The 17,584-nt window shown below is 36.6% G+C and overlaps 3 protein-coding genes across 6 annotated transcripts; 2 read left to right on the top strand and 1 right to left on the bottom strand.

Annotated features, from left to right (window-relative positions):
- Positions 1-2,413: 2,413 nt before the first annotated feature.
- Positions 2,414-4,886, bottom strand: LOC125213667. Its single transcript, XM_048114369.1, has 5 exons — positions 4,640-4,886; positions 3,670-4,326; positions 3,342-3,430; positions 2,908-3,007; positions 2,414-2,805 (listed from the first exon to the last, which is right to left on the bottom strand). Exons 1-5 carry the CDS (start codon positions 4,796-4,798, stop codon positions 2,674-2,676), a joined length of 1,137 nt encoding a protein of 378 aa, XP_047970326.1. The 5' UTR covers positions 4,799-4,886; the 3' UTR covers positions 2,414-2,673.
- Positions 4,887-5,841: 955 nt separating this feature from the next.
- On the top strand, positions 5,842-6,932 carry LOC125190601. The gene is made up of 2 exons (XM_048087935.1): positions 5,842-6,278; positions 6,926-6,932. Exons 1-2 carry the CDS (start codon positions 5,842-5,844, stop codon positions 6,930-6,932), a joined length of 444 nt encoding a protein of 147 aa, XP_047943892.1.
- Positions 6,933-7,459: 527 nt separating this feature from the next.
- On the top strand, positions 7,460-17,155 carry LOC125218778 (phosphatidylinositol-3-phosphatase myotubularin-1-like). Of its 4 annotated transcripts, none has more exons than XM_048120551.1 (19): positions 7,460-7,633; positions 7,738-7,812; positions 8,346-8,420; positions 8,959-9,030; positions 9,437-9,506; positions 9,847-9,896; positions 10,265-10,554; positions 10,624-10,733; positions 10,800-10,863; positions 11,050-11,115; positions 11,316-11,415; positions 11,522-11,635; positions 12,091-12,260; positions 12,788-12,872; positions 13,445-13,648; positions 14,280-14,339; positions 14,434-14,498; positions 15,181-15,457; positions 16,278-17,155. In XM_048120551.1, exons 1-19 carry the CDS (start codon positions 7,529-7,531, stop codon positions 16,779-16,781), a joined length of 2,556 nt encoding a protein of 851 aa, XP_047976508.1. In that variant the 5' UTR covers positions 7,460-7,528; the 3' UTR covers positions 16,782-17,155. The 4 variants fall into 4 exon arrangements, with proteins under 4 accessions (XP_047976508.1, XP_047976515.1, XP_047976498.1 ...); XM_048120558.1 differs by having other exon boundaries at positions 7,460-7,639; positions 10,660-10,733; positions 16,278-17,123; XM_048120541.1 differs by having other exon boundaries at positions 7,460-7,639; positions 16,278-17,123.
- The last annotated feature ends 429 nt before the right edge of the window (positions 17,156-17,584 follow it).

The raw sequence follows: 17,584 nt of genomic DNA, 5'->3' as shown, positions 1-17,584 counted from the left end.
AGAGAATGAGTATAAATAAAGAAGTTATCATAAGTAGAATGATATATATTTATGGGACATTCCTAAATAGAAAATATTCTTATTTTTATGATAGGACGGAGGAGTATTGAGAAAAATAAATGTATAGTAGTAGTACTAAAATTTAATACTCTAACCCACTTATAGTCAATCCCCACATTTAATTTCCGGTCCCTATATTTAATTTTGAACATTGGGTTACATATTACTAAATTACTAGTACTATTTATATTGTATTATCGTTTAATTTTATATTATCTATTACAAGACAAAAATTGTCTTAGATTTATATTGTACGGATAGGAGGCTGATTTTAAAAATGTACTCTTCTATGTTTATAATTAAAAGTTATACTTTTCCGTACAAAATATATTCACATTTCACTTCTTACCTCAGTACATCTAGGTATTTTTGTCGTACTTATCAACTGATAGTCATATACTCCGTATTCAATTCTATTATTCTACAACGTAATACAACCAAAAATTGTCGAAAAACTAGATTTGCGTCAACAAGCATAGATACTTCATTAAAAACTGTATATATCTCCGTCTTTAATCAATAGTTTTGTTATTTCATAAAAAATATATTCGTCTTCCATTCCCCAATGACCGACACGACTTGTTACTCACTCTCTCTTCTATATTGTTCGTTATTTTTTCACATTTGACTAAATTTGCATTAAATCTAATATCATTCACTATTAAAATTATTAGTAATGAATTGAAAGAGTATATCAAGAGTTTGACTCTATTTTCATATGTTGAGAATATTAGGTAATGGATTATGATTAGTCTCCGAACTAATTTATAGCACCGAAGTTTTGAACCCTTCCTTTTTAGTTCATTTTAAAATATTGTTACGGAGTTTGTTTTTAGTTTTGTTTAAGTTCATTTTATATGGATATTCATTTTTAGATCATTTTAATTCATTCTAGAAAGAATGAACTAAAACGATCTTAAAGGGAACTCCATGTTGTCTGATAATAAACTTCTTATTTGGTTCAACGATTCGGTACTATGAAGTAGTTTTGCTTATATCACTGCTCTATTAGGTAACAGTAGTAGTAGTAGTTTAATTTTAGTATCAGGCTATGAAATCCATCATTTTGGGTAATATCCACTCATTCATAATTTTATTTTTCAATTTTCGAACCTTCATAGTTATAATAATTATGTCACAGTCAAATAGTAATAAATTCAGTTACATTCAAAGTACCATTATAACATACCTAACTTTTTAAGTAGAATAATAAGTCCCATCATTTTTTTTGTTAAAAGTCTCAATTATTCACATTTTTAACATTGGTGATTGGTCCCTAACATACTCTATATAGTATATAGCACTCAAATAATGTTTTAGCCATTTAAGATAGTAGAATCGTTTTATTTGTTTTTTTTAGCAATATTATTTGGAATACCCAAAAAATTTGCACAACATAAAAAGGGAAATTAGTTGTAATTGGATGGAAGGATAGAATTGATCAAACTCATTTTTTATAAAAAAAACCTTTGCTTGGAAAAATTGCAACAACATTATATAATTACTGAATTTGTTTCTGGCACTGAGAAATGAACAGATGAAAAGAGGCTTTTTTTTTGTTGATGAAAAGTTGAAATATTTTGGATACAAGAATACCTGATGAGACTAATAAGATTTCATAGTTGCCCACGCATAATAAGATTTTTGCCGAAGATATTTTATTTGGGCTACCATTGAAAATAACAAACAAAATTTAAAGTTTGTAATATTTTAGACCAATTTTAAAGTTCATGGAAAATACCAAAATTTAAACAAAGTTCATGATTTAAGAAACCTATTTCCCTTCTTTTTTTACATCCCGAAGTTGTAAAAAAAAAAATTTCTTGTATGATAATGTGGATTAGATGTGACAAATTGATTATTCACCCCTAAACAGGATTTTGATCCAAAAAAAGAATGCATTTAAATCCAAAAATGCAGTCCAAATCGTAGTCCTAAGGCCTAAGATTAAGCAATCTGATTGTCAATAATTAATAAAAAACACAGAAAAATCATTATTAATCTATTTTGTCATTTTATAAAATTCAAATTTGATGTCATTGTTAGATCATTGTAGGTCATCATTTATTAAAATGACCTAAAAATAAACTACTAGTGACCTAAATATGCCATTCGTATGATTTTGTTCTGCATTTCTATATTTAAATCTAGTTTTGCATGGATCAAAACCCCCCAAATATAAATAAAAGATAGGATTCATTCAGTGGCCAAGTCTCTCTCTCTGCGTAGGACGATAAAACACAACTTAGTTGACAACAATAAGTTAGGAGATCGAGTTATCACGAAGACTGAGGGTTAATATAGAATCATTACTGATCCTTTGGAAAAAATAAAGCCTCCCAAAGCATACAAGTTGCAAAAATTCAACTGCATAAAACATGAATTGCAGTTCTCATTGTGTGAATTGTATTCTCTCTCATGACATACAAAAATGCAGCCTTTTTCTAAGTGAAACCAACTCCTACATTTCTAATTGATGCATGAAAGCCTAATGCAATATCACTGCACCCAAATAATATCGAAGCTATATTCCAATGCCCCGGAGAACGAAAAAAAACATTACAAAATTTCACTCACGAATAAACCCGTATGGCATTTCAGTTGCCGGCTGATTCAGCTATCGGATGAAATATTCATGCAGTCGGAGAAGACAACTGTTCTAAGGCTTCCAGTGATGTGTTGCCTTACGGCTTTGACTGCATCGAAGTAGGCACCACTAGAAGGGGTTTCCAATCCATCAACAACCTATGAGAAGTTGAGAACACCGAGATGTAAAAACTAACGAGAACACGTTGGTGTAAATGTTTTGCGGAGAAAACTGTTATGCATGATGGATTAGTAAAATACCAGCAAGGAAACTCCAGATATGTCAACGGCCTCTAATGCGACAACTTCCAAAAGTCTGTCGGGGGTGGAGACGAGAAACTCTGGTTCACAATTATTTAAACTGCCAAATACGATGAGAACAGGTCAAGAAAAACACTCCCATTGATATCAAATACACAAATACGAAACAGCTGCTTTTCACATGAATAAGTTTTGGAAAAGGAACAGGATGAGAGCACGTCGATTTACATCAACTTGCCACACAATGAGCCAGAAAACAGTCGCCCCTTTATCTAATGCCCGCCACTACAAACTATAAAAAAAATCTGCTGACTCTTAGATACGAGACTAAACAATCAGTGACCAAAATAAAGTAACGTGCATCTCTAGAAATCACAAACATGTTGGCAGTAATCTGTTGTTGCATAAAAGGAGTAACCAGTTTGGAGACTAACCCGTCTATTTGATGGTCTATGGAGGCACCTGAATGCAAACTCACTGTATGTACGCCAAGCCCTTTCAACGGCTTGCAGACTCCGCGTACCTATAGATGATGTAGGGCAGCATAATAAATTATCAAGACAGATTATCTTGGGACAGAAACCTTCAATAATGATATAGTATCGTATCAATTAAAATTTGATGCACACTGTCGCGCAGCATATGTGATTGCACATTTCAGATATATGATTGACACCATAGCATCATCTAAGATCCCGAAAGGTATATGCACAAAAAATTAATAGACAGCTAGATAGGAAATGGAGTAAGCATCCTACAAACCTCGGAGGCTTTATCTTGAGATGGCACTAAATATAAAAGGAAAGGACCAGTAAATGATACACCCTCTTTCTCCTTCATTGAAATGATATCAGCAGCAGTCGATGCTATCCAAGAAACTTGCTCCCTCTTTGAGTCAGCTCCACTGGCCTCCAGCACATCTATTCCAGTACTGTAACAATTCCAAAAATCAAGTCCCCAAGCACTAGCAAATAGAGGTTCGTCCTTTTCATCACTCAAGGCTGTTCCATTGTGCATAGCATCCTGTATCGTGTTCAAACACATAAGCAAAAACTTTGACGGGCTCCCAGAAACATTGTCCGAGACAATTTCTTCCCAAGAGCCTTTGGACCCTCCCCTCTTAATAATCTGGTGAGTCGGTTTCCCCAGATTGGTTGCAATCTCCGACCCCATAAACTTAATACACGAATGCAATGCCATCTTTCCCTTCTCCACGATCTGAGACTTCTCCGTTTTGTTCCCAGGAAGACGTCCACGTTGATCATTTCCTTTCACAAACTCCTTCTTCAACCTAGAAGATTTCTTATCCTTTAGCTTCCAATCATCTTTCGAATCCCTCTTCCTTTTCCCCATGGGTTCGGGTTTCCCCTTTCTTTCATTGAAAGGGTCCTCAAGAGAAGGAAGGCTGAAGCACATACCCTAAACAGCAACCAAAAAGCAAAAAAAATCCCAATTTTCAACAACATATCCCACCACTTTCAACATAAAACAGATTAGCTACGAATAATTAGCAAAACCATAGCTTGAATTAACTATAATCAAACTCGTAAAGCAACTTAGGCAGCTTGACATCAGCACCCAAATAGAATAAAACCTAAAAGATTGCACATTTACCTTCAAACAACACGAACCCAAAATTAAACTCATATTCCACAACAAGGAAATCAGAAATTGAAAATCCAATAGCTCAATATTGGGGAAAAAAAATTCAATTGAAGAGAAAAAGCGTTACCTGACACTGGCGGCGCTTGCCGGATTGGCGGCGCTTCTTGGCGGCGATGAAGGCAGCGACGCGGCTGGAGACTTTTGACGAGGCATCCCTTTTACTTTCCGCCTTTCTATTGATCCTTTTGTTCCTCCGTCTGGTTATGGAATTATCGCTTAGCCCCATTTTCTCGCACCACGAAAGCTGAGAAAGAGAGAGTGGCGACTGCGAGCAGGTTTCGACTGGTTTTTGCTGTGTGATTTTTTCACGCACTGAGTGTGTTTCTTTAGATTTTGGGTTTTAGGGATACTTTCGGTATTTTGTGTGATGTTGGGGGTATTTTCATGAGATTTTTGGGCCGAAGTGGGTTGGACTCTGGAATATGTAGTTTGGGCCTTATAATTATAATGAATATAATAATTTCAATTATCTGTATTTTAAGAGATGATTAACTCAATTTTCTGGCAATAAAAAATATTATAATGCCGTCTTTTTTATTTTACTATTATCCCTGTATATATATTTAGAAAATGGAGTATAAGATAAGTCTTCCATATTTTAATACCGACAAAATTTATAAAAATCAGATAAGAGCACTCCCAATGGCGACGGCGAAAATCCGGCGATTTTTCGCCGGATATCGCCGACTTATCGCCGGCCAATGGGAGGAGTTCGGCGATTTTTCGGCGAAATTCCTACCGATTTTACGCCAAGCGGCGTTTTAACGCCGGGCTATCGCCGGATCATCGCCGGCCACTGTGGGGAGCTGTTCGGCGATTTTTCGGCGATGATCAATTTTTTTTTTTTTTTTTTTCCTCAACGGTCATATTCTAATTTCCACCCCTATAAATATTTCATCCTCTTCCTCCATTCATCACCCACAAACTTCATTCACACAAATTTTCAATCTTTTTTCTCTCCATCTTTACTAAATGAGTTCTGATTCATCGTCTCGTACTCAGTCCGACGAGGAAATATCACATTCTTCTTCCGAAGAAGAGGTACCTCCCGCTCCCACCGGATGGGATGTAGCGGGTTTCGCCAACAACCCAATCAACAACTATATCTCCCGCTACATACAAAGCGAGATCGCTCTTTGGCATGCTTATTTTGGTATAGCCGGGTCGAACAACGACCTAAATGTTCTCAATTCCTCGCCCCTTTTCAACGAGCGGATCAACGGGTTAGGCCCCTCCATCGAATTCACGGCCAATGGCAATGTGCATAACATGGGGTACTACCTGGCTGACGGCATCTATCCGCAATGGCCCGTGTTTCTGAAGACGATCAGATGCCCACTCGGAGATAGAAGAAGGTATTTTGCCCGAGCGCAAGAGTCTGCGCGCAAGGATGTGGAAAGGGCATTTGGGGTGCTCCAATCGCGATTTGCACTGGTAAAGAGCCCGACGCGCTTTTTCTACCAGGGGGATATTGCCGATATCATGTATGCGTGCATCATCATGCATAACATGATCATCGATGATGAACACGAAGGCGTCCTCGACGTCACCAACGACCCAAGTGTTGCATCATCGAGTCACGGTGTCTCAACCGAGTCCGCCCGCCAGGGTGTACCGCACAACGAACATGAACGGTTCCAGGCGTTCATGGACATACACCAGAAGGAGGCCCATCAAACACTACAACACGATATCATCGAAGAATTGTGGGCAAATAGAAACCGCGCCCACCGCCCTTGAATTTTTTTTTCTTTGAATTTTTTTTTTGATTTTTTTTTTCCATTCGTGTACTTTTTTTTTTTTTTTAATTTTCTTCGTTGTAATGTGTACCCGTGTTTAATACAACGAACTTTATTACTATTATTTGTTTTATCTTATAAATTAAATAAGCTAGCTTTATTATATATAAAAATAAAACAATTAAATTAGTGATGATGTAAAAATGAAATGTTGAGTTAGGGAGAAATAAGGGAGAAATAAGGGAGAAACCATTGCAGAGGTTGGCTAAAAGTTGGCTAAAAACTGGGGATAAATTTTGGTGCTGATGTGGCGCTGATGTGGCAGGAGTTAGGGAGAAATAAGGGAGTTTATCCCCAAACCATTGGGAGTGCTATAAGGGTACGTACATTTTTATGTACCAATTACTAAGTGTCTTTTAATAATATTCTTCAATTTAATAAATTTTAAACATACATACAATAACATATTTATAGTTAATTTGAGCTCTATGCCGCAAAATATATTCCAAACATTCATTTTAGTATCAACGATTTAACATCCCTAATTATAATGATTTTTTTAATAAAATATCTCGCTAAATAAGTCAGCTACGAAAATCGATTTATATTGGCAGATTTTGATATAGTTTCTTTTTTTTTTTTGGGTAATTACCAAGGGTATTCACCGGCGGACCATTAACCATTCTTCGCACGCACCTCAATTTGATATGGTTTTTATTTCCATTTTAACATGTGAAAATATGTCGTTTGCGCTATAACAAAATGTACAAATGAATATAAAAGTGTTTTTGTATTATCTATTTTTAGTGTGTTTCAGAAAATATTCTAAACTTTTTGATATTCTAAAGAAAGTGTCATCAAATTTGAAAAAAATAAAATTTCGATAATATTTGATGAAATGACGTCGTTTCAAACTTCGATAAAATGAATAACCTTTTTTTGGAATGCTAATGATCATTTGATAAAAAAAAAGTAAATTGATTCATTGAACATATTCAAGAGCTTGCAAAATAAATTGAAATACTCAATTAACTAACAAGCGGTTGGGCCCGCGTCAGATGGGGCCTACGTGGTGACGTGTCACGCTGACGTCGATCACCCGCATCAACACACAAATTCGTCAATTCACAAATTTATCACAATTTTTCTCCCAAATTGTCACCGATTAAGCTGAATTCTTTCCCCAATTGGCCAATTCGATTTGTATATGCAACCCTATGTCTATACCGCGAGCGAGGTCCGGACGGTCGACGCCGCTCCGTCAACCGGAGCCGGAGAAAATCGACGGCGACGGCAGCTGGGACACCCTCGAATGGACCAAAGTTGATGTATTGCCAATTTCATCGAAATGCGCCGTTTTTTCTGTAATTTCTAGGTTTTCGGAAAATGTGCGTGATTGATTTGTGATTTTCCCTTTTTTTTCCAGCAAGTTTCGACTTTGAGGCCTGTGCCGCAGGGATTGCAGCAGTTGTTGTTCGACGGGGAGTTTGTCATAGTAGAGGTGATGTTGAAATTTGAGCTTCTTTGGTGGTTGTGTGCCTATGAATTTGGATTTTATGATTTCTTGTAGTGTTTGATTTTGAGGATGTGAATTTGGATTATAGTTCGAATTAACTTATTTGAATTCTGTAGCTTCAAGATGCTAATCATAACTGTGCAATATGGAAATTTTTGTGGTAAGTCTAATGTAAGATTTCTGGATGATGACAAAATTTAGAAAAGCTTGTATTAAGTGAAGGTGTAATCTAGTGTTTTTACATGATTTATGGAGCATATCAGGATTTTAGCTTCTGGTAATCTGTGTATTGCTTAGAAGAGGTGTAATTTGTAAATTATGCCTTAGATTACAGACACTATATAAGGTCATTTTTGTTCTAGATGTTGCTAGAGAGTGGAGGGTGGTATATATTGGTAAGGATGCATATATGCTTTATGCTGATTGATGATATTTTGGAAAAAAGAAGCTATCTTCCACATTCTTTGCATCTTCAATAAGAATATTTTGGGGTGACTTAATTGAAGATTCATTTCCAGGGACATGGCGTTGTTCTTGTGAACACGGACGAGGCCGGAGATTTATATGTGACAAATTTTCGTCTTCTTTTCTTGGTAAGACACTAAAGTTCATTCCTCTGTTGCTAATACAGTCTCTTTCATTTTGTATTAAAATTTAGGGTGTTTCTACTTTATTGGCAGTTTGCCATATATCATGCTGATAAAACATTAAGGTTAGGACTGTAGTCTTGCACTTATTCTGGTTTGACTATTCTCATTACACAATTCGTATGGGGAACGGCCATCTGCACAAAGAAGAGCTATAGTTTAACTAATGAATAAGTATCTTGTGTGGAAGCCATTGTTAATAATTTTCAAATGATTTATTTTCCCACTAAACTTTGAGCTGACTGCTTAGATGGCTAGATCTCATCCAGTCACATTAAAACTTGTTGAGTTTTGATTCGGTCTTCATCATCAGGACATATGAGTCAAATACAATCTTTTGTGCTTTACCTTATGAAATTCAACCACATTCGCATGAAAAATTCTGGATTGCATTTCTTTATAAATCAAAGTATTGCCTTTTTGATGTAATATTTGGAAAATAAATGTAACCTTTTGCTTATAGGACTGTTCCTTTTTTTCCTAGAGCGATGGATCTAGAAGCGTTATAGGACTTGGCACAATACCATTGGCGGCAATCGAGAAGTTCAGCAGAACTGTAAGTTGTAATGAATGGAGTCAGTAACCTTCAATCTTCTTCTATATGCTAGTTTGTCTATTTGTATATTTTGCTAGTATACATCCTTTGCAGATGTTAATCACAAAGAATTTTACATCCTAATAGTTTTCTATGTTAGGAATCATTGCAAATCATTTTCAAGAGTTGATCCGAATAGTTTTCTCCAATTTCTGTGATAGGCAATTTAAGCACTTTGCCCCTGCCCTACTTGTCACAGTATTTATTTTTCCAATGCAATAAAATTGTACTTTCCTAAGAAAAATGTGATGTTTTTAACTCATGGTAATTTTTGCTTTGTTTAATTTCTTTAACTCTCTCCATAAAGCAGATGTTTTGTTAGTTCATAATGCAAGATCTGAACTCTGATATTCTTTATTGACTGAAGGGTATGAAGCTTCCATCAGCTCCTAAGCAGATTGATAAGAATCCATCTCAACGATTGCTTCAGGTCATTGGTATGGTTCTTAGCATCATTTCTCAAAAAGTAAATATATCGAGAGGCGAGAGCAATTGAAAATAATTGGATCAGAATACTGAGATAGTTGAACGAAGGTTTTGAATTTTCTTGCGGTGAATGTCAGTTTAATCGTAAATTAGTACCCCCAATGATCCCAAATTTCTGGGCACGCTTATTAAGAAGCCCACTTGTTTAGACCCTTCTTGTTGAAGGCAAATGGGATGGGCGGAGTAACTTTTAGTTTTTGCATAAATGATGTTTGTCACTGTGTTTGTATCTCATGATTATGATGTGTGGTTGTTTGCATTTGATTGTATTATTCTTATAAACCTTTGCAGGTAAAGATATGAGAATTGTTGTCTTTGGCTTTCGGCCTCGGACGAAACAGGTCAGTCATCTTGGATTTGGAAGTTTATGTATATGATGATTTTCCTAGCCTACTTTGGTGATTATATTCATGATGTTTGTGGTATTCGATGAAGAGTTAAACAATTTCTAAAATAAGCTTGCCTAAAAACCTTAAAATAATTCTATTAAATTGTTTGGGTACTTACAAATTTATAGTATATTTATAATGCAAGGCGCTACGTAGAGTCAGAATCATATTTTTGGCGTGGGTTAAAAAGTAGTCCAAATTATTCACTTGGGCGACTAAATCAGTTTAACTTTTAAGCATCTCAGTTATGCTTTCTACTATTGATGCCGAAGATGGTCATCTGAATCACATTGTTATGCAATAAAATGCTTATTTTGCAGAGGCGTGCTGTGTTTGATGCTATATCAAGGTGGACTAGACCAGCTAGACTTTGGGATCTCTATGCTTTTGCTGCTGGAACTTCAAGATACAGTAACACGACCCCTAAAGTGCGGTTATTGAATGAGTACTTCCGGCTTCTTGGGCTAGAATCACGCAAAGCTTGCCCTAGAACACTTGAAGATGGATCATTCACACTGTCCAATGAATGGTGGAGAATCAGCAATTTGAACTCTAACTATACAATGTGCCCTACCTATCCATTTGCCTTGCTTGTTCCAAACTCCATAAGGTAAGAAAATCTATGCAGATCTATTTTTCCATGGGAGCCACTGCTAGAGTTTTATACTAATAGTTTTAGTGTTTCGATCATGCCTTTCCTTGCAACTTCTGTCAGCGATGTGGAGATACTGCAGGCTTGTTCCTTCCGTGCACGGTGTAGATTGCCTGTAATTTGCTGGTGTAACCCAGGTATGAGCTGAATTCACATTATAATTTTTCTACGTATCATAAGTTAGACTAATTGGTTAGCTGCAGGAACTGGAGCTGTCCTAGCGCGATCTTCTCAACCACTGGTTGGCCTCATGATGAACATGAGAAGGTGATTATAGGATGTAAAATAATCCTGTCGGTCTGCTGGTTTGAAAGGGTTGTGAATGATTTCATAGATACTGTAATTTATGACTGTGATCATAGTGAGTAGTAGGAGTTCTAAACTAACTTGTAGTTTCATTCCTCTCTCATAATCCATATATTGTCTTCTGAACCCATACACTCTTTTTTGCAGCAATTCTGATGAGAAACTAGTTGCCGCACTTTGGACTCAACTTTCTGGAGTAAGGGAGCGCAGGAGGTAACTTATTTTCATTGAGTTTACATCAGTATTCATTTTCTTCTCTATAGTTCAACCATGTTTGGCTCTCCATGGTCGTATTTGTTTTTTGTTATCAAGCAACTAAATCACCTGAAATTCATATTTTCAGTTTGAGGTATTTAACTAAAATATCTCCAGTACTTTCTTTGGTGAATCATCAAATCCATATTTTCATTTAGGAAGCTATATATAGCTGATGCAAGGCCTAGGAAAAATGCATTGGCGAATGGTGCAATGGGTGGTGGGTCAGAGTCCTCTGCCAACTACTCTCAGTCTGAGGTCTATCTAAATCCATAATCAAATTGTGCATCCTAACTTTTAGAAGCACTTATAATGTGTTCTGTAAGTGGTGCCTTCTTCTCATCCTCCCTTTTCCACTTTTCAGATCGTCTTCTTTGGTATAGACAATATACACGCAATGCGCGAGAGTCTTGCTCGGCTTAGAGACTATGTTGATACTCATGGTGCCAAATCTTCAGATGGGTTGTCTTCTTTTTTGGTATGATTTTGTTGCACCTCAAGAGAATAATCTGTTTATACACATTGGTTCTTTTTTGGGAGATTAATGATATACTTTAACATGTATAGCTGGGATTTTGTTTACATTTGTTGTTGCAATCACTCTTCACTCATTTACTGACATTTACTTTTTTGCAGTCTTTCATTAGTCTTCTTTCTGTAAAGTCCTTGTGTCCGCAAAAGGTTTTTTCTAAGGGATTGAAAAATCAACATTCTCTCTCTTTAAGGGTTTATGTTATGATGTAAAGAAGAGAAAGTTCTGTTAACAAAGTTCTTCAGTTGTTTCCATCGATTTTATTAGTCATAATGTGGTGCGGTGATGTTTTCATCTTTCACAAATTATAGCAGAGTTAGGGGTTATAAGAAGTAATATTTAGTCTGTTTGGTAGTAATATTTCTGAGTGTATACTTGTATTCTTGCCCTTCTATTGACAGAGGCATGGTGGATGGACTTGGGGAGGAGGAAATCTCAGCAGTATGTCTGCTTCAGTCTCAACTCTGGGGGACAGCGGTTGGTTGATACATGTTCAGAGTGTCTTGGCTGGCTCAGCTTGGATTGCTGCTCGAATTGCTCTAGAATCAGCTACGGTGCTAGTCCATTGTAGGTAGGATATTTTATTGTATCTTCCTGGTTGAACCTGTTTGCTGACTGGTCCTATTGGTGGTATAATATAATTGTTTCTTGATTCTGAAACCCTCACCCTTAGTTATCTAGAGATCATGACATAGGGAATATATATGTTGCTAGTGCTTTCTCTACAATAGCACTAATTAAATATGCATTAATATCTTTGGTCCTCATCAAGATACTTGGAAAATGGAACTCCATTTCTACTTTGGTAAGAGATGATATTTTTTTGTACTTATGTGTCATCCAGAACATATTATCTCTATCCAATATTCTGTGGAAGCCCATAACTGGGAGAAGAAACTTTAAAAGCTGTTTTATGTATGCATAATTCAGAAAAGACGCACATCTAAGTTTTCAACCATAACACTTGAAGAATTTTTGTCTGCTTCAAATGGATAATTTGTTCATTTTGTGCATCATTTCAAAATCTAAACATTATTAAAGACCGAGAACAACTGATTGATTTGATCTTTTATGAATGATCCAAAATGATGTTTGCAGTGATGGATGGGACAGAACAACTCAGCTGGTTTCTCTTGCAAGTTTGTTGCTTGATCCATACTACCGGACATTCAAAGGTTTCCAGGTATGGTTAATTACTGTGTTTGATGCAATAGCCAATTATATAGATTGCATCTTGTTCATTAGGCCTGTTGTGTGATGATAATTAGGCTACTCCCTCCGTCCCATATATTGGCCTATTTTTATTGCCATGGGTTTTCAGGAATGTTGCTTTATGGTGTAAAGGTGAGTGGGTAGTAAAGTACTCCCTCCATCCGCGATAGGAGTCCCATTCCTATCCAGCACGGGTTTTAAGAAATGTTAAGAAAAGTGGGTGGGAGAAAGTTAGTGGAATATGAGTCCCACTTGTGTATATTAGTTTTAAATGATATGTGAGTGGAGTGAGTTAGTGGAATGTGTGGTCTCTTTACCATTTATAGTAATTATGAACCGGAGGGACCAAAATGAAAAAACGGGACTCCTATTCGCGGACAGAGGGAGTATTAGTTAAAGGTGTGTGAGTGATACAGGTGCTGTAAAAAGGAAATAGTCCAATATATGTGCCCAAAAAGGAAAACAAGTCAGTATATATGGGACGAGGGAGTATGAGAAGAGATTGGCTTTTGTAACTGAGTTCAAATCTTTCTGAATAAACAGGCTCTTGTAGAAAAAGACTGGCTTGCATTTGGTCATCCGTTTTCAGATCGTCTGGGACTGCCTACTGTGTCGGGAAGTGAAAGCATTCCTGAATTTACACGGCAGGCATCTACTGGGAGTTTAACTTCATCTCCAAGTCGCCAATCATCTCCCCAGCCTAATTCTTCTCATGCACAAAATAATTGTTCACCTATCTTTCTGCAGGTAGATGTACTAGAAACATTGGTAGACCAATTGATGCTTAATTTTTGCTACCATTATGTTTTTGTCTCTGCTTGTTGAGATCATTCATGGAAGTAACTATCTTTTATGCTTAATTTTTGCTACCATTATGTTTTTGTCTCTGCTTGTTGAGATCATTCATGGAAGTAACTATCTTTTAGAAAGTAGATTTTGTAGCACCAGTTTACTAAATGATTTTAGGGGGATTTGAAAAGGGTCATTGCTCCGCCTTAAATAATTAGAGCTAAAGAGCATGTTCTGTTGTGCATTTATGTTATAGTCACCACTCTACTGTATTCAATGGGTTTAAGAAATACTAATGCTTAGATCTCAATTTCAGTAAGACTAAATTTTACTATGGCTATGGCAGTTGGACACCAGCTCATTATTTGCTTTAGTAACCAGTGCCAAAATAACATGAACAGATGAAGATTTGATCATGATTTTGGAAGTGATTATAGTCATTTGTCACTTATAGAAGCGCTGTCCAACTGGCATAGTTACAGTCTGACTATTTTTGTCCCAAAGATCCCTATGTGTGAATTGAGTTTTGTGATGAATATCTTACGACACCTTTTCTTTTCGGGTCACTGACTACAGTATTTTTCTACAGTGGGTTGATTGCATTTCCCAATTGTTACGAATGTATCCCTTTGCCTTTGAGTTTTCTTCGGTAATGTACCTTCATTCCAATGCATAATGAGATAGCTAATTCGATGATGTTACGCCATAATGCTGCTTGCTGACTCTATCTTATGGCTTTGCAGGTATTCCTGGTAGATTTACTAGACTGTGTTCTGTCCTGCCGTTTTGGAAACTTTTTCTGCAACAGGTATATGCCTTTTCTTTCCTTGCTAGCTCACTGCCATAATTATGTTACTTGTCTTCTTTGCAAGCTCCCTTTTTTATGTATAGTGTTTTTAGTAGGGATATTTGCTGAATAAATCATAAAGTAATGAACTATTGTGCAAATTCAACACAGCTTTAAAACATTTCAAGAATGCCACCATCTTTACTTAAATATGTGGGAACCCAACATCCCCAAAATTTACAATGAAATTTGGACGATGTATACTGCTGAATGACATTGTTTTAATGCTGAAAAAATTGGGGATGTTGGATTTGCCACAAATAGGAAGGTAATGATATTATTGAGACGTTTTAAAAGCTGTGTTCAGCTTACAAAGTAGAGTAGAACTTATGATCTATTATTCAACAATCACCAAAGACATACAAAGTTAAATCATGAAGCAGAGAGTTCATCAATAAAAGCTAGTTCTTTCTGATTACCTCCAATAGCTGCTCATGTATAAAGTATATTTAGTACAATATGAATTATTATTACAATTGACAACCATGCTGTGTGGTGAGGAATTTTAGTTGGTAACCACGGCCATGATTATAGAAGTCTTTGCTTGGCTTTTGCATCATGCAACAAACAACTTGATGTGGAAAAAATGTATTGATATTTTGGTTTATATTGCTCTTGTCTGATTTATTCTTTGTTAAATCAGTGAGAAAGAAAGGCATCAAGCTGGTGTTTATGATGCATGTGGGTGCATGTGGGTCTATTTGGCTGAGTTGCGGGATTCAGATAGGCCTTCTGGTCATTATAACCACTTCTACGACGCATCAAAATTTCAAGGTCCGTTATTACCTCCAGCAGCGGCTTTAGCACCAACGCTTTGGCCTCAGTTCCACCTTCGATGGGCTTGTCCATCAGAATCCCAAGGTGGAGAGTTAGAAACACACTGTAGAAACATGGCTGAGAAATTATCTGAATTGCAGAAGGTACGTAATTTGTTTCTATTCATCATTGTTCATCTAATTTTCCTCTCTTTCTGCTGTGTCGTATCTGTGCCTGTGGGACCGGAAAAGATCCTTTCTAGTTTAAAATCCTTGTGTTGCATGTATGCACAAATAATAGTGCGAGAATTCGCCAAATCAACAAGCCTAGACAGGGTGTGGAATAATGGATGCATGGTAGATTCAGTTTCATATGTTGGCATTTAATCGAGAACACAATATAAACCGCATTAACAGGAACTGTTTGTTTAACATGAGGAATAAGGAAGATGATATTTCCAATCCTTTTCAAGAAAACAAACAAAATTAAAATTGTGGTCTCCAAAAGAAATGACCACCTGTTAACAACACCCACCCCCCCTCCTCCCCGCGTGTGGGCCCGGCATGAATATGTCAATCAATCAGATATCAGGATCATGCTCGAAATAGGAAAGATTGGTAAGACATCATGATCAAAGACTGGTAGACGTGCTTGTCAATAAAATGTGCAGTAGAGGCCTTTCTTAAGGAGCATGACCTCTAAACTACGTTCTACTTTAAGTTGGAATAAGTACCTGAATTTGGATTCTTTTGTACAAGTAGGATAATCTAACTGGATTGGTATGCTTATATAGGTTTGGGTTTTCAGAAAGGCTTAGTATATAAGACGGGCTGGGATGGAAGGGTTCGTGATGGTGGTTTTATTGTTTCTGCTTACACAAAAAAACCCCTCTAGAAAAAGTTCTAGATTGCTTTAAAGCCCAATAATTCTTTCCCAATAATTGATATTATTGAAGAGTAATCAGGTAGTAACAAATGTTGGCAGGCAAAAGATCTAGCAGAGGCAAAACTTAGAGAAGCAACATCAGCTGTGGAGTCTTTGACAGATGAGTTGCGAAACGAGAAACTCAGCAGCAGCTCAGCCAGGGACTGGGCTAGGAGTGCCAAAAAGGAAAATGTTGCTATAAAACGGGCAATACAAGCACTCGGGTCCAAAGTCCATTTTTCCGAAGAAGGTGATTGCATTGTTAGCATCGAAAGCATAGCAACAGAGATCCCTCAAAAATCTCTCTTTTCCACTGCTGGCACGCGGAGTGATGAGAAACCAGATAGTCCCGTGTATGTTGCTCGTCATGAAGATGATGATGATTCCATCAACCCTATATGCCGGGTATGTGAATCTTTATGCCCTCTACGCACCCGCGAGGGAGGGTGTAGATGGCCTGAAGCTGGCTGTGCCCAGTGCGGTAGTCAGTTTGTCGGCCTAAAAGCTAACTTTGATGCTTTCGACCGGCTTTCTATATACGACAGCTATTTTGATTCACAATAGCAGCTTTTACAAGAATTTTTTGTGAGAAAAAAAATATAAAGACCCTCAGTTGGACACGGGTCTTCGGGAGTGTATATACATCACGAACAGAGTTAGCACAAGCCGGACTCATTTCTGGCGATCCACATAGGTAGAAACAAGGCAAGTTCCTTCTTCTAACTCACTCTTATTGTCATCATGGATCAGGTAGTATGTATCATTCTGGTGAATAGAATCCCAACTCAATAGCTCTAGCTCTAATTTTTTTGCTATCCTTTAGATGAATAAATGCATTTTGTCACTTTCATACTTCAACTAAGATCAATAATACAATAAATTGAAATATCTTTGGAGGAATGGTCAGATGCATTTTGTCAGATGTAATGATTAATTTACTGTTTTGGCATATTCTGATAGATTCTACGTTCTGTGTTGCAAATTTTGTCATTGTATGAAATTGCTAACCAGTTGTGATTGTTAGAATAAATACATGTGTAGCTGTCACTTTAATTAAAAAAAAATTACTATGTAGCACATGCCATAAAATGATAGACTTGTGCTCCTCTCTCTCTAAGACACATAGAATGGATACATCTATCCAAAAATGGATCAAAGGTATGGAGTGTGTATGGCTAGAAGAAGTAGACAACTCTCAACCACAAGTCTTATTCTTCATTTTTACTCTTGTCCTAAATTAATCGAGACATTGTTTTCGACACAAGAATTAAGAAAGTGGTGTTTATTGAGTTACATGGAAGAAGAATTGAATTTGAAGAGAAAAATTAAAATAAGAGAAATTAAAGAGTTGATTTTTGCCAAAAACT

Source organism: Salvia hispanica, chromosome 1 (assembly GCF_023119035.1).
Source record: "Salvia hispanica cultivar TCC Black 2014 chromosome 1, UniMelb_Shisp_WGS_1.0, whole genome shotgun sequence".
NCBI classification, from domain to species: domain Eukaryota; kingdom Viridiplantae; phylum Streptophyta; class Magnoliopsida; order Lamiales; family Lamiaceae; genus Salvia; species Salvia hispanica.
The sequence above is the reverse complement of the archived record's forward strand: the minus strand, read 5'-3'. Positions and strand labels throughout refer to the sequence as shown.